This window comes from Cavia porcellus, unplaced genomic scaffold (genome assembly GCF_034190915.1).
Source record: "Cavia porcellus strain 051 isolate PalLab524CR breed Dunkin Hartley unplaced genomic scaffold, mCavPor4.1 scaffold_6, whole genome shotgun sequence".
In the NCBI taxonomy this organism is placed as follows: domain Eukaryota; kingdom Metazoa; phylum Chordata; class Mammalia; order Rodentia; family Caviidae; genus Cavia; species Cavia porcellus.
Genome location: NW_026947489.1, coordinates 65,122,914 through 65,137,643, shown reverse-complemented (window position 1 = coordinate 65,137,643; position 14,730 = coordinate 65,122,914). Strand labels below are relative to the sequence as shown.

At 35.0% G+C, this 14,730-nt stretch overlaps 1 protein-coding gene across 11 annotated transcripts in view; it reads left to right on the top strand.

The window, feature by feature from the left end:
* The window catches only part of Bcas3 (BCAS3 microtubule associated cell migration factor), a 526,404-nt gene that overhangs the window by 128,736 nt on the left and 382,938 nt on the right, over positions 1 to 14,730 (top strand). For all 11 annotated transcript variants that reach the window (XM_013152079.3, XM_063250886.1, XM_013152076.3 and 8 more), the window contains exons 10-11: positions 3,259 to 3,335; positions 8,110 to 8,193. In XM_013152079.3, coding sequence (XP_013007533.1) covers positions 3,259 to 3,335; positions 8,110 to 8,193 — 161 coding nt within the window. The remainder of the gene's footprint in view (positions 1 to 3,258; positions 3,336 to 8,109; positions 8,194 to 14,730) is intronic.

The window sequence follows — 14,730 nt, the reverse complement described above, 5'->3', positions numbered from 1 at the left end:
TAGTTAATGGATTACATTTTGTCATCTTAGAAATAATTGTTCAAGTTACAAAATTAAAGCTTATAAAGTGGACATTCCAACAGTGAGACTGCAAACAGTTCTTGAACATTTGTTTATACATCTTTGTAATTATGTGCATTTGATGTGTACATTGATGGCTAATGACACTGAGCAGTATGATTTGTATATATACCTTATTTGTCTTTTCAGTATTGAGGTTTAGTAATTCTTTTCATATTTTAGTCAGATACATGGTTTGCAGACATTTCCCACCATTCTGTAGGTTGTCCTTTTATTTCTGTTTCTTTGGAGTATAAAATTTCGAGGTTTAATTAATTAGCTATACTTTTGACACAGGATCTCACTGTGTGACTCTAGGCCAGTTTTGTGTTTTTTTGTATAACCCAGACTGGCCTTGAACTTGGAATCCTCCTGCCTCAGTATCCAAACTGCTGGGTTTGTAGGCATACACCACCTCACCCAGCTTTCAAAATTTTTAGTGTTCCTGAAGTCAAACTTAATGTTTTCTATTGTCACTTGTACTTTTGGTGTCATGAACAACTCTTGCTTACTCAAGATCATGAAAATTTTTTTCTAAGAGTTAAATCAGTTTAGCTTTTCATTTTAATTCTTTCATATATTTCAGGGTAATTTTTGTGTAGTATGATGCAGGGCTTCAATTTCTTCATTATGTAGATATTTATTTACACTACGATTGTTGAATTGAATATTCTTGTGCTATTGACATGTTTTGGTTCCTTTGTTGGAGATTAATTGACATAAATGTAGGTACTTGCTTTTTAAAAAATGTCCTAAATTTGTCTTTGTAAGGAAAAATAAGTCAGTGTCTCAGAGTTTTGTCTCAGAAACTTTATGACCCAAATTCTGGGAAGAAGCGATATAAAATTCTCACATATCATCTTAATTACTTATTTATCCATTTAGTGTGTTGTTCATGAATTTTACCTTCATTTAAATGGAGAAACCTGAGTTCTTTTAATACTCAATTCTCTCCTTTACTTTCAGTGACATTGTAAACATGCTAGAATTCATCCTAGCAGTGCAGAGGTTCCCTGTTCTCTCCCCTCCATTTGTTTTTCATGGTTAGATGGAGGCAAAGGTACAGCTGTAAAGGAGTCAGCTTATAAGCTTGGGATAGTGCTGAGTGGTAGATATTCTGCTCGTGCCAGCTATAAAATACTGTGTTGGTGAACAGAGAGCAACTTTTATCCATTCTAATATACTAAAATTCTTGAGGTCCTCTGAGTTTCTACAATCATGAACTCAACTAGCGAAATTAAATATTATAAACTACATTTTTTCTTCTATACTTAATAGTCTCTAATATTGGTTGAGGTAGTTATCAGAATTGAGAGATTATATTGACATTTAAAGTTAATTAAAAGATTAGAAACTCTACTGTGTTGCTAGTGCTCACAGATATTTGGTTCTGTTCTTTTTTACAGATTTTAAATGGGAAAAACTTTTTTGTAGATCATATAAACATTCATTTCTCCATCTCTGAATAATATTAATTTACTCAATAGGAGTCTATTATGTAAGTACTATATGATATATATTAGCGTATGTTAGGGTGTATTCTTCATGCATACATTTTTAGTGTGTCTTTTTCTTATAGATGCCCCTATAATATTCCTTCAGTGGACATAGTAATGTCAAAATTACTCAGAGTAACATGAGCACACCTTTTCAAACCATAGAGAAATAGTTGTTTTTTTTTTAAAATGAGCAAGAAAGTGAGAGAAATTTTGTTTTGTTTTCAAGTCCTGTTAGTTCATTATTTTCCTTTCAAAATAAAATTTGAGTGCCAGGGATACAGCTTAGCTGCATAAGCACCTCCTTGGCAAGCTCAAGGTCCTGAGTTTGATTCCTGGTACAAAACAAATACAAAAACCAAACAAACAGACAAACAAAAAAACTGAAAATAGGTGGAAATTTAGGCAACTCAGCTGAAAATTGATCTGTAGTACAAGCAGTAGCATTGTGTGCATCTTTAGTGGTTGTGAGTATAGCAACATTACATATAGTGATAATCACTGAACATGATTTCTGAATTCAGAGAACTGAAGAAAAATTTCTATTGTAAAATGACTTTATATTGAGGGAACTAGACTTAGCTGACCTTTGCTATTTGAAAAAAAAATTTGTAAGGCACTGTGTTTTGTCAGGTTTTTTTTTCGTGTTTATGAAAGATTTTGTTAATACATGATTACAATGCATAATGATTACTTTCATCATGGGGAGTTGGTACATGTACATAACATGTCACGAATATGCTTTGGTTAGTGTCAGTGTGTTGTCTTAACTTTTTCAAATATATTTAGTTGCTTTTTGTTGTTGTTTTTAAGAGTATCATTTCGTAGTTGGGACTGGCCTTGAACTCACTGTTAAGCCCAGGCTGGCCTAAAACTCATGGAGATTCTCTGCCTCAGCTTCTTGAGTGTGGGAATTACAGCCAGGCAGCGCTGCACCTGGATTAAACATATTGAGTACTGCTGTGTGTCGGACATTGCTCAGGGTAGTGGAGATTCAGAGGTGAACAAGGGGACACAATTCCACAATACAAGAGGACTATACATAACCTTCTAGTTAAGTTGCAGAGGGATAGAAAGTGAATCACATATCATAGAGCAATCTGACGTTATTGGCTGACTCAGGGAAGAAGACAGACATGTTGTGCCACTGTAAACGCGTTGTATTGTGTAGTTCCTCCACATCTTTTAGCGAGGACCTTTGGGGACTGCTTGTTCTCACTGGCCCCACACCTTACTGTGTGTTTTTTTTCCTACCAGCATAGTATAGTCATTTCCTTTTAGGTGTATCTTTGATAGTCTTATTTATCTTTTGTCCTTAACTTCCTAAGTCTGTCATATCCTTTCTATGGCTTCTTCTAAAATTCCTTTTTTGTGTATGCTCAGGGTTTAGAACTTAAAGTGGCCTGTATTAACTTCATTCTCTTTTTTGGGCATAGCAGTAGGTGATGACCAGTTATTAAAAAAGTCATTCCTGGCTCTTTCCAGATTTCTTTCATTAATGGGGCGGAGCAAATACTAAAAAGAAATAGTGTAGAGGAAAAAAATGTACCTGATTTGACTATTAAAATGATTAGTAGTATGGGGATTTCATATGAAAAAATAATATGCATTTGACTTCATTTTTTTCTGACGTCAATATTTGATGCATGCTTGAACAAAAATTGTTAAGGAATTTCTCAGTACTACTATTTGAAATTTTCAGGTTGTTATCCTTGTCCTGGGCCCAACATGAATCCTATTGCTCTTGGGAGCCGTTGGCTTGCTTATGCAGAAAATAAGGTAAGGGGTAACCCATTTTGGGGTTACTTGTAATGGACAAGTGTTTAAGGATTTTCCCATAGGAAATATGTTTATTCTATTGATGATTATCAATAATGAATGTTTACCTTACCAGTTTGCTTTGATTTTCATTGTGCAATCAATATTTGGATTCTTTTAAGAATTTTTAAAATGTTTGATAGTTGTCCTTAAACCAAGACTCAATAGAACCAATTTTTTTTTTTTTGGCTTTCTTCTGTGTCAAGAACTTTAGTCCAGTAATATTTAAGTACAACACTTAGATTACAGTAGCAGCAGCATTGAAAAGAGCAGTTTCTGTGGAGGCAGAAATCAGGAGACAGGAGTAACTTCTATCTGCATTAGTAGACTGGAAACTTGGGCTGTAAAACTGTTTTTGGCTGTGTATGCCAGCAAATATCTACAAAAAGGTGCAGCTATTTGCTTTAATAATTAAGTTACAGATCCTCACTTTCTTTTCCTTATTCTCTAGTTATTTATCAAATTGCAATCCCATGCAATCCCATGAAATTGCAATTTCAAGGGTTTCATAATAAGTGAAGATATAATGTTTATATACTAAGAGATTACTTATGCATAGTTCAGCACAAAATAAATTTAAATTTTATGTAAGAAAGCATAAAGTAATTTTTATGTCAGTTAGCTTTCTCCATGTGAATGTAGAATAAAATCTAAAAAATAAGTGATGCATGAGGATCTCAAATGCTAAGCTCCACCTGGGCAACTTAGCAAGATTCAGTGGTGAAATAAAAAATGGCTGGGGATATAGCTCAGCGAAAAGGCCCTGGGTTCAATCCACAGTACTGTAAAGGGAGGGAGAGAAAGAAAAAAGAGAAAGAAAAAGCACAGACTTTAAAGATGCCTAATTATTTTATATCATTTTTATCAATTGCAAGATTATTCTTGTATCATGGGGCTGTTATAAAATAGTATGAAATAGTTTTTGACAAAATCTGGATGTGGGAAGTTAAACATTTTGTGAAGCCACAGAACTACTAAATCTCTTAGTCTATGAAATGTGCAAAATAAAAGAAATGACTAAGGAAAGTCATTTTTCTAGGTGAATTCCTGAATGTCTTATCCAGACATTTTCTCAGTCCAGCAACAGAGCCCTCCTTCAGTGAGCACATCTTGTCTGCGTAGCCTGCTGATAGTGCATTGGCAGCACAGCGTCAGTGATGTTACCTTAGGAATTCTTCACCCAAGTCACAGCCACAGGCTGGGCTTTACAAAGTTCCCATTAAATCAAGTGTTAACTGGAGACAGACAAGACAGGCATTGCAACAAAAATAATGGCAGTTAAGAATGATGCCCATGGGGCTGGGGATTTAGCTCAGCGGCATAAGCGCCTGCCTTGAAAGCAGGCAGTCGTCAGTTCGATCCCCGGTACCGATAAAAAGGAAAAAGACAAAAAAAAAAAAAAAAAAAAAAAGAACGATGCCCATACAAAAGCAGCAAAAAATTGCAGGCACCAAAATTCAGAAAACATTTTTTATTTCATACAAGTGCATTAAGTACATCCATCACAACACATAATGTATTAAATTATGAGATTTTTATTTGACGTGACCACATCTGTTTGTTATCAAATATGCATGTTATTCATGTGTTGTGTTTCTACTCCATTGGGTCATTCAGCAGTAAGTCTTAAGTTCATCTGTTTACATAAACGTTTACCTCTTGTCCAAAATGTGCTTGGTCAGGTATTTATGAATATTTAGTTATAATTTATTATTTAATTATAAATGTCACTGATATTTATATTTAATTATTTCTATTACTTTAATTCAGTATGTTGTGTGTTGCAACAGTTGTGCATCTATTTGGCTGATGATCTTCATTGGGCTTATATTTTGAGCATCCTGAAAAATCACGTTCGAGTTTATTTTCCAGTTAGGTTTTATTTTTGGGGAGATACTGTAGCCCAGTGTGGCCTCAAACTTACAGAGATCTCCCAACTGTGCCTCCCAAGTGCTTTGAGTAAAGGCCTGCATCACCATACTTGGTTTAAAACTTAGTTTTTGTTACGTGTTTGTTCTGTTGCTTTGGCAGTTGGACCCAGGATGTTATGCATGTTAGGCAAGGACTTTCCTCCTGAGCTATACTCCCTAACTTGATCAGCCAATTTAATATTGATAAAATACTTTACTATCCATATTCCAGTTATGTCAGTTAATCCTGTAATATCTGGAACTAGGAGTGTGCACCACCATGCCCAATCTATCTATCTATCTATCTATCTATCTATCTATCTATCTATCTATCTATATCTTTCTTTCTCTCTCTCTCTCTCTCTCTCTCTCTCTCTCTCTCTCTCTCTCTCCCTTCCTTCCTTCTTTCCTTCCTTTCTAAGACAGAGTTTTCTATATAATTCAGGCTGCCTTGAACTCAGTATGTAGCCAGCACTAGCTTTGAATCTGCAATGCTCCTGGCTTAGCCTCTCAAGTGCTGGGATCACAGGTGAGCTCAAGTCTTTCAATGGACAGTGCTAGGAAGTACATAGTACTTGCACACATGGTCAAATGGGCAAATACATGCATATACTTGTGCACCTATACATGTATACATATATATGTGTTGGAAATCATGAATTCACACTGATGCTTCCAAAGGATACTTTTTTTGTCTTCCCCATTTCATATTCATGTCTCTTTTAGCATAGTGATGTCCTGACATCAGCACATCTATTCATTCATTTTATCCTGTAATACAAAAAATCGATTGCAGAATTGTTTGTCCATACTACTACAAAAGTCAAGTAAAGGCATCAGACATGATTTTGGTCGTACTGCTGTCATTGCTATGCTATGTTATTGCTGTGACAATCAAGTGCTATCATCATAGGTTATTTTCTTTAGTTTGTTTTTCATTCTTCCCTTTCTTCCTCCCCTAATTTTGGAATTGGGTGCATTTCTTCCAATACTTATATTTTATTTATGGCTATATAACTTAGTATATGTTACATATTCGTTTATGTTCTCCTTTTCTTTCATTAGAGGTCATACAGTAGTAGTATGTATACTCTGATATGTTACTTTTTTGGTTAACAATTCCTTCAAATGAGTACATGTGACACAGTTCTCCACATCTTTAGTTTTATTGAGCCAAGATATAATTAATTTCCATGTCACTCTATGTTCTCAAGGCCAAAATTTTAACATAGAAATGTTGACTCAATTGTAGTCAAATTGAAAAGGTAAAAGTTTTCATATGTTTGTGAATATTTTAGTTACCTCAGGCTTGGAATAGCTTTTCCAAAATACCGTCTTTCCTTGCTTGTGCAGCAGGAGGCAGCAGAGGGATAATTATCATAATTCTCCAAATGTGTATTTGTGGGTGAATAAATGAGATTCTTTTTGTTAACTAAACTCATCGCTTTTCAAATTCCTTATTTTACTCTATAATAAACTATGGTGATTAATCACTAACTTTGATTATTCAGTGTGAGAGAGGAGAGTTTGCCTAAAAAAAGGTTGATGTTACTTATCAGATCTTTTTAAAAGTCTTCCTTTCTAGTTTATTAATACTGTTTTGCAGGATTTTAAAAAACAATGTGAACAATAAAAAATTTTTGAATTTAAAATAAGAGGATTACATCAAAAAAACCTAGTTTTAGGTTACATAAAGCACTTTTGCAAGTGGATTTTGTTGTGAACTCCTGAGACTTTGGAAAAGTCATATTTTTAAATTTAAAAGAATTTTATCCACATGTAAATGGTGTGATCAGTGTAGAATCAGTGAAGGTTTGAATCTAAGTTTATTGCTTCACACTTGAAAGAATCATGCATATCAAAGTATTGATTCACTTTGAAAATTGACAGGTTGATATATTTACATGAGATGTGAATAAGGACGTGTCTTTAGTTTCATTTGTTTTTCTTTTACTCTTTTTGTTTCCTTTTAAAGTTTTTTCTTTCTTTTTTTTTTATTAGGAATCAAATCTAGGGCATCACACATGCTAGGCAAGTGCTCTGTCACTGATTCCAACTCCCACCCCCATATTTTTTGTGGGACTAGGGTTTGAACCCAGGACTGTCACCCTAAGCTGTGTCCCCAGCACTTTTTCGGTCTTTTACTTTGAAATGGTATCTTGCTGATCTGCCTGGGCTGGGCTCTAACTGGCTGTCCACCTGCTTTAGCCTGGAGTGGTGGGATTATGTGGGTGTACCACCACACTTAGCTTGCAACCCATGCTTTTTATTCCTAATGGCATAAGCAGTAAGCTCTCTGAAGTGGACAGCTAGTATATATGTCATAGTTGATTTATGTGTAATTTGTGCCACTTTTCCACTAACACAATTGAAAATGCAAATACAGCAAAATCTTTTTTTTTATGTTTCCTTTTATAATCTTTGTAGAGGAATTAAGAAGACAAAACATGCAATTTGCTAGCATGTCAGATATTTAATGTTAGGAAGTCATTTCTAAGTCCTTTGATTATGTTTTTAAAATTTATTTGTAGAACAACTGCCAGATCCCAAATCCTTACCATTTCAGAGTTTATGAATTCTTAAAAACTTTTCATCTTGTAATTAGAAACGTAGTTGAGCATGCAACTGCCTGAATGGCACCAGTAGATTATAAAAAAGAAGCAAAAGTGTCTCAGGAGGGTTTTGAGCTGTTTTGTCTGAAAGACACTCATGCAAACATTCCCATCCACAGCCATCATGCATGGTAAATAAGCTCCTTCTAATAGCCTGAGAGTTAAACAGCAAATAGAAAATGACTTTTTCGTTGTCTCGTCTTCTTCCTCTAGCTGATTCGATGTCATCAGTCCCGTGGTGGAGCCTGTGGAGACAACATCCAGTCCTACACTGCCACAGTGATTAGTGCTGCTAAAGTGAGTACTTCAGTAATCTCTGGGAGCTGTGCTTGTGTCATATTGAAATTTCCCTTCCTGAACTGCACTGAATTTTCCTTCCATTTTCATTCATAGTTGTATAACAGTCTTTATAGTACATTTTTGTCACTGATGAGAATTGGTGATTGATTTGGTATTCTGCAGTTTGTATCATTCTATCTGATATTCCTGCGCATCTTTGAGTATTTTGGAGTTTTCTTGACATTAAAACCCCCCTGTCATTCTTTATGAAAAACCAAGTCAGTCCCCTGGCATAGTCAAAGATTCTGAAGGGCTGCCTCCCTTCTTGTTTGGCAAGGGAGTTCTTTTTTGTGACTGAGGGTTAATTTTGATGAAGCCTGGTAAACTTTATGCTGATTATAAGGTATTCTTGTAACTACTATCCTTTTGAATTGTGAAGTATACAACAAAACAATTCTAATAGTAAGAATTGCAGAGTGAATGTAAATGACAGCATGTAATAGAAAGCACAACTATTCAGAAAAGAACAACAGTTTAAAGTAAACCACAGAGAGGGAATCAAAGGTCACAGTGCTTTATGTAAAACAAACACAAGAATACTTCAAGGTTGATCACAAATGGTTACATGATGTGCTTAGAATGTGTTCCTTGGTTTGATGAGAGAAGAATCACACACTTTTCACTCAAAAGGAAAATAATGTCTGTACTTGTATAAGCACTATATATTTCAGAAACTTTTATAAAGAATGTTTGCTTTTCTCCATTGTGTATGCAAAAATAAAGACGATTATTACAACAAAGAGTAATCTAGGAATAATGAGGCAGAATTTTCAGTGGTATTCTGTTAGTTTATCTGTGACTTGTAACAGAGGGGTTTTATGCATTAGATTTGTTTTAGATTTCTCTCACATGAGTCAGTGTAGCTCAACATTTTTAAGTAATTTTCAGTTTCATAGGGGAGGGTAACTTTTGATTCTTACGTGGTATTACGTGTTTGTTGTGCTTATATAAAAAGAAAGTGATAGCTTCATTCAGTAAGTGTTTCAATGTGGAAATGTTTGGAAATGAGGCTAAAATTAATATGACTTGAAAATAACAAATCTGAACTTCCTGTGTTTCCATGTCTCAATATTGGGAACTGTGGGACATATCCTGAAGTCTTTACATTCACACTCTTTTAAGAAATTATGTTTAATACAACACCTTAATCTAATCAATTTCTCAAAGACCACTGCTCACCAAATGAGTGATTATAATTCATTATTAGCTTTGGCAACATATAAAAAATCTATTTGCTTTTGAATAAAGTAGATAATATTTTTAAAAAATTTTATGATATTTGAGATTGAATGCAGGGCCTTTGCACTGAGCTATATCCCTGGGCCTTTTAAAATATTTGTGTTTGTTTTTAAATTTTTGTTGTGAGGAGTAAATCCAAAGCTTTCACACTAAATGACTTCCCCAGCACATATTTTAAAATTTTGAGACAGGGTTTTACTGAATCACTAAGTTGCCCAGGAAGATTTGAAATTGTGATATGTCTGCCTCCATTTCCCAGAGTGTTGGGATTAGAGGTGTGTGCCACCATACCCAGCTGCCAGTGGTTTGACAGGATCTCACTCTGTAGCCCAAGCTGGCACTGAACTGCTGACGCAGACTCTCAAAGTGCTGGGATTACAGAAACGTGCCACGCCCTCCCCCAATTTCAATGTTAATACATATTTATGGATGTACACCTACAACGAGCAATGTACATTAAAGTTCCCACTTCTTGATAGCCTGTTTGTGTAAATGGGCAACTTAACTTTTAGAAACTCTTCCAATCCTGTATTCTAGCCATACCAGGTAAGTTATTATTGTACTTACCTCAAATATCATTAAATATCTTTGAAAACATTTTTTCATTGAAAAAGTGGCCTTCTAGGGAATAGAATATTTCTAGTTTTGCATGCTAACTAAAGTTGTTTCTTTAATTTTTATAATTTGAAATGTATACTTTGTTTATTGCTATTACATTGCAGGTTATACTCCTGTTAGTGTGTTGTAAAAAGTCATCATGTTGTAAACAAAATCACTAGTTTTCTGTTTCAGGGAGTATAAGTTTCATTTTAAAAAATCTCCCAAAGACATCTTTAGGCCTAAAGACCTTTTGTAGAGAATTTAATCTAAAATTGAAGAATAAACAATGGCAGTATTACAGACTCCCTCAGAGAATATAAAGTCAAGTTATCCCTGGTCTTTTTTATGATGCCAGATTACCTTGATAATGAAAATTGATAAGTGTTATCAAAAGGAAACCCAAGTTGGTCCTGTCTAACTTATGAATACAGATGTGAAAAATTGTTAAAACAGTACCAACAAACCCAACCCTCTGTGAGCCAGCAGAAGTTGCACCTGTCGGGAGAACCAGGAACCCAAGCCCCACCATGAGCCAGGAGAAGTTATGTTGACCAGAGGAAAACCTGAAAGCCACCCTCTCCCACGTGAGTCAGCAGCAGTAACGCTAGCTGGGGGAGGACCAGAAACCCAAGTCCCCCATGAGCCAACAGAAGTGGTGCCGGCTAGGGGAGAACCAGAAGTCCAACCCCCTTGCTAAGCCAGCAGAAGTTGTGGTGGCTGGAGCAGATCTAGGAAACCCCTCACCCTATGAACCAATCAGTGTAGGGGCCAGGAGAGAAAAAGAGCCAGCCCCCACCCTCAGTAAGCAGCCAACTGATTTGGAGGAACACAGGCTGAGATAATAGCAACTAAAGTAAAGAAACAACTTATGCTTGTATTGGTTGATTGACTTCGCAAGTCTGAAGCTGATAGTCTCAGCAACTATTTAGAGCATAACAAGAGACATTATGGTAGTCATTGTTAATTTTCTATTATCTTGTTTAGAAGTCCTATATCATTTACATTGTTTTGATTTTATTGTTTTGTTTTGTTTGATTTTATTATGTCTGATGGTATTGGCAGCTATTTTGAAGATAGCAAGGTATATTATGGCAGCCATTGTTGATTTTCTATTGTCTTTTTTTTTTTTTTTTTGGTCCTGGAGATTGAACTCATGACCTCATACCTACCAGGCAAGCACTTAAGCCATTGAGCCAAATCCCTAGCCCCCTATTATTTTGTTTTGAAGTCCTGTATTGCTTTTATTGTTTTGTTTTGATTGGCTTTATTCTGTTGTACTTTGCTTCATCTTAGTCTCTTCAAAAGAAAAAAAATATTAACAGAAAAAAATGAAGCATGTAGGAAATACAATGTATTACAAACCACTTGCGGCAATTCTATAGGATAAGGCTAATTGACCAATTAAAAGGAATGAGTATCATTCGGCACACTGAACAGCACAAACTTATATGATAATCTCAATAGATGAACAAAAATGTGGGGAAATTTCACCGTATGTATTCTGGTTCTCTACTTCTATTTTTCTCAAACAATCGTATCTGACCCATTAAACTGATTGTATTAAAGTCTGTTCCTGATAACTGCAGTGTCTGGTTTCCTGTTGGATGTCTTTCTGTGTTTTTTTCTGTTGGTTTTTATTTTTAATGTCTTGCCAGAATTTTGAGAAGCAGCTTGATTTTGTGACAATATTGGCCTTCTAGACTCCATCAATCTTGGCTCATCCTAATTCAATTTTGGGAATTGAGGTTATTTAAGTTACTTAAATGAACATCACCTGTCATAGCTGTGCTCACTGCACATTAGAAGAGGTTCAATCTTCTATTGTCTATGTTTTTAGGTACTAATTTAAAGCATAGTGGGAATTCTATCAGGCAGATCCCCTTCAAAACTGTTGATTCTGGTACAAGACCTGGTTGCAGAAATCTATCAAAGGTATCACTTAGTCTCTTTGCATCCCTCTAGAGAACCAAGAACACTTCCAAGTCTGAATACACAGCTGGAGCATCTGGCTTTCCCTTGGGTTTGATTTTGTTTTTCCCCCCGCAGTACTAGAAATGGAACTGCAGGGTAATGTGGTAACTCTGCCCTATCTTGTTTAGTACCTTCAAGCAGCAATTACAAAAATATTCTCTCCTGTTTTCAGAGTCATTATAGAAAATAGAAAATATATTTTTCTAATTATTTCATCATTTTTATTATTTCAAGTAATACAATATTGTTTGAGACACGATGTGAACTTCTTTGTTTAATCATGTTACTTGAAAGAGTAAGCAGTACTTTTTTTCTTTCTGATGACAGCTTCCTCTGTGTCTACAGAGAAGTTATTTATTTACCTACTTTGTTACATACAGGGATTAATTATTAATTTTTTGTCTCACCATACAATTGTGAGGATAAACATATTAATTGCATATGCACTGGGAGCTCCTTAGAGGGAATAATCTTTTACATTTTCTCAGTTTCCAAATCACACTTAAAATTAGTCTTTAGACTTAGATTTTTCTTTGATTTCCATAACGGTTGATTTGACTTTGTTTTCCAAGAGTATACAAGTGATGGATTGTCCATGGTAGCAGTAAAGGACAAAGTTTAATGTTGTAATTCTTCAAATGAGATTATTTTGATATATTTCTAAAATTTTGGTCCTTATTTCCCAGTTCTTTCATAACTGTCTTAATGCATTTAACCCCAGTGTGGTCAATTGATTTAATAAAAATGTCCATGTTTGTTCTTGTTATCTGATAACTTCTTAATGACAACTAACAGTTTTATGAGAGCAGCACCATTAGCACTAATGGATAGTGAGGACAACTGATGTGACACAGAGAAGGTGAAAGACGACTAGTGACCCTTAGACAAATTTGCTTATAATGAATAGAGTATGTCTGATGCTTGTTCGACTTCTAGGTCATAATGGATTTTTTCACGACTTTGTTATGGTCTGGTGTTGAACTGTCTTGTAGCTACAGTTTTGTTCTTGGGTACTCTAGTAAACATCAATAAGTGACTTAATGAACTTGTAAATTTAGGTCCTTCAGATTGTGAGGAAACTCAGTCTAATTTCTCATCTCCATTTGTCCAGTTATATTTCTCTTTTCCTAACCTATACTTGATATTGTGTTTTGTATATATTTGAGAAAATTATCAGGTACATACAAACCTGAAGTCAAGTGAGAAGACAAATTCTTGTGAAGTAGTTCAGATTTCTAAGTACGAGATGTGAGAACTGTTGAAGACAACACGATACAGATTACTTGTGGACACTAGTGGCCAGGATGTGTTTGGTTCTAATATGGCAGCAAATTCATCCTGAAATCAGTGATCTTTATTAATGCTGGAAGCTTTTGACACTCTTCCTATTGCTTAGTTCTACCCCATTGTTAATTAGCTAAAAGTCATACTAGCTTACAAATTGCAGACTTTTTGCTTTACTGTTTAAAAATCACTTGTGCCTCCTTTTGTGCAGTACATGGGCTTCATTTGGCACATTCATACATGCATGTTTGGTGACCTAGATTTTGGTCTTAGAGTTTTATTCACCAGTAGGACAGATACATCAATATTCATTCAATTAATTTATCAGTTTTCCTAAGATGTCAAAAGCTGTTTATAATGTGAACCTCTGACTATGAATTATACTATTGTTTTCCCCTTTGTGGAGCTTTTCCTTTGTTTTCTGTAAAAGTAATGTTTATGGTTACTTTGTGGTTTGACGTGGTACATTAGTTTCCACTTTTTATGTGCTCCAGTTCTTTTAGTTTTATTCCTATTCATTGGTATAAGAGCATGAACTAATAGGCTCAGGGGCAAATGTAGAAGATATACAACCAAAGACTTTAAAACTAAAAGGCATTCCTTTGATAGAGGGATTGCTACTTCTAAGTGGGAGCATCTCCATTAGCATTAATGGAGGGTGTACATCAGCTGAGGCATCTCAGAGGTTAATCAGGCTTCCTGGCCAGCTCTTGACATCAATACGCCGTGGCGCCTGGTTCTCCTGTCTTTCAAAGGCTTACTTGACACCACTGTCGCAGAGTTAGTGTAAGTCATTTCTTGTGAATTATTGAAACAAATGTTTGGCTGCTAATTGAGGACACTAATGTGTTTTATAATCACTGCAGTTTGAGTTTTTAGCACTAAACAAAACAGTTACAATTTGTGTTTTTTTTTCTTTTCTGTCTGCTCTAAGTTGTATCTTTGCTTGAACTTAGTAGATGGCTTTCTTGGTCATTTTAAGTATTTATTAGGATACATTTTTATGGTTCTAGGTTTTTCTTGTGTCACTCCCCTCCCATAAGGCATCTATATTTTTTATTCAACAATGTGAGACCACCAAGCAGATTTTAAGGACAGATTACAGGGTGGTATAGGATAAAATACTGGTGGAAAATCAACTTCTGGTGACAGACAGTTCCAGCTTGAATTTTGGCTGTCATTGCTTAGATACTTAAGGTGCAGTTTACTTAAATCCCTGGTTTCAATTTTCATTTTTTATAAAATTGAGGAAATTTATGAGGTAGTTATGGTAAGATCCTTGAGCAAGAGCTCTGAAACATAATTATGGTAAAATAATGCATGTATTACTACTATCTTATTGGAAAACTTCCTTTTTAAAATTTCTGTATAATTGTTGCCTAAAATACATTTTTGCTTTCA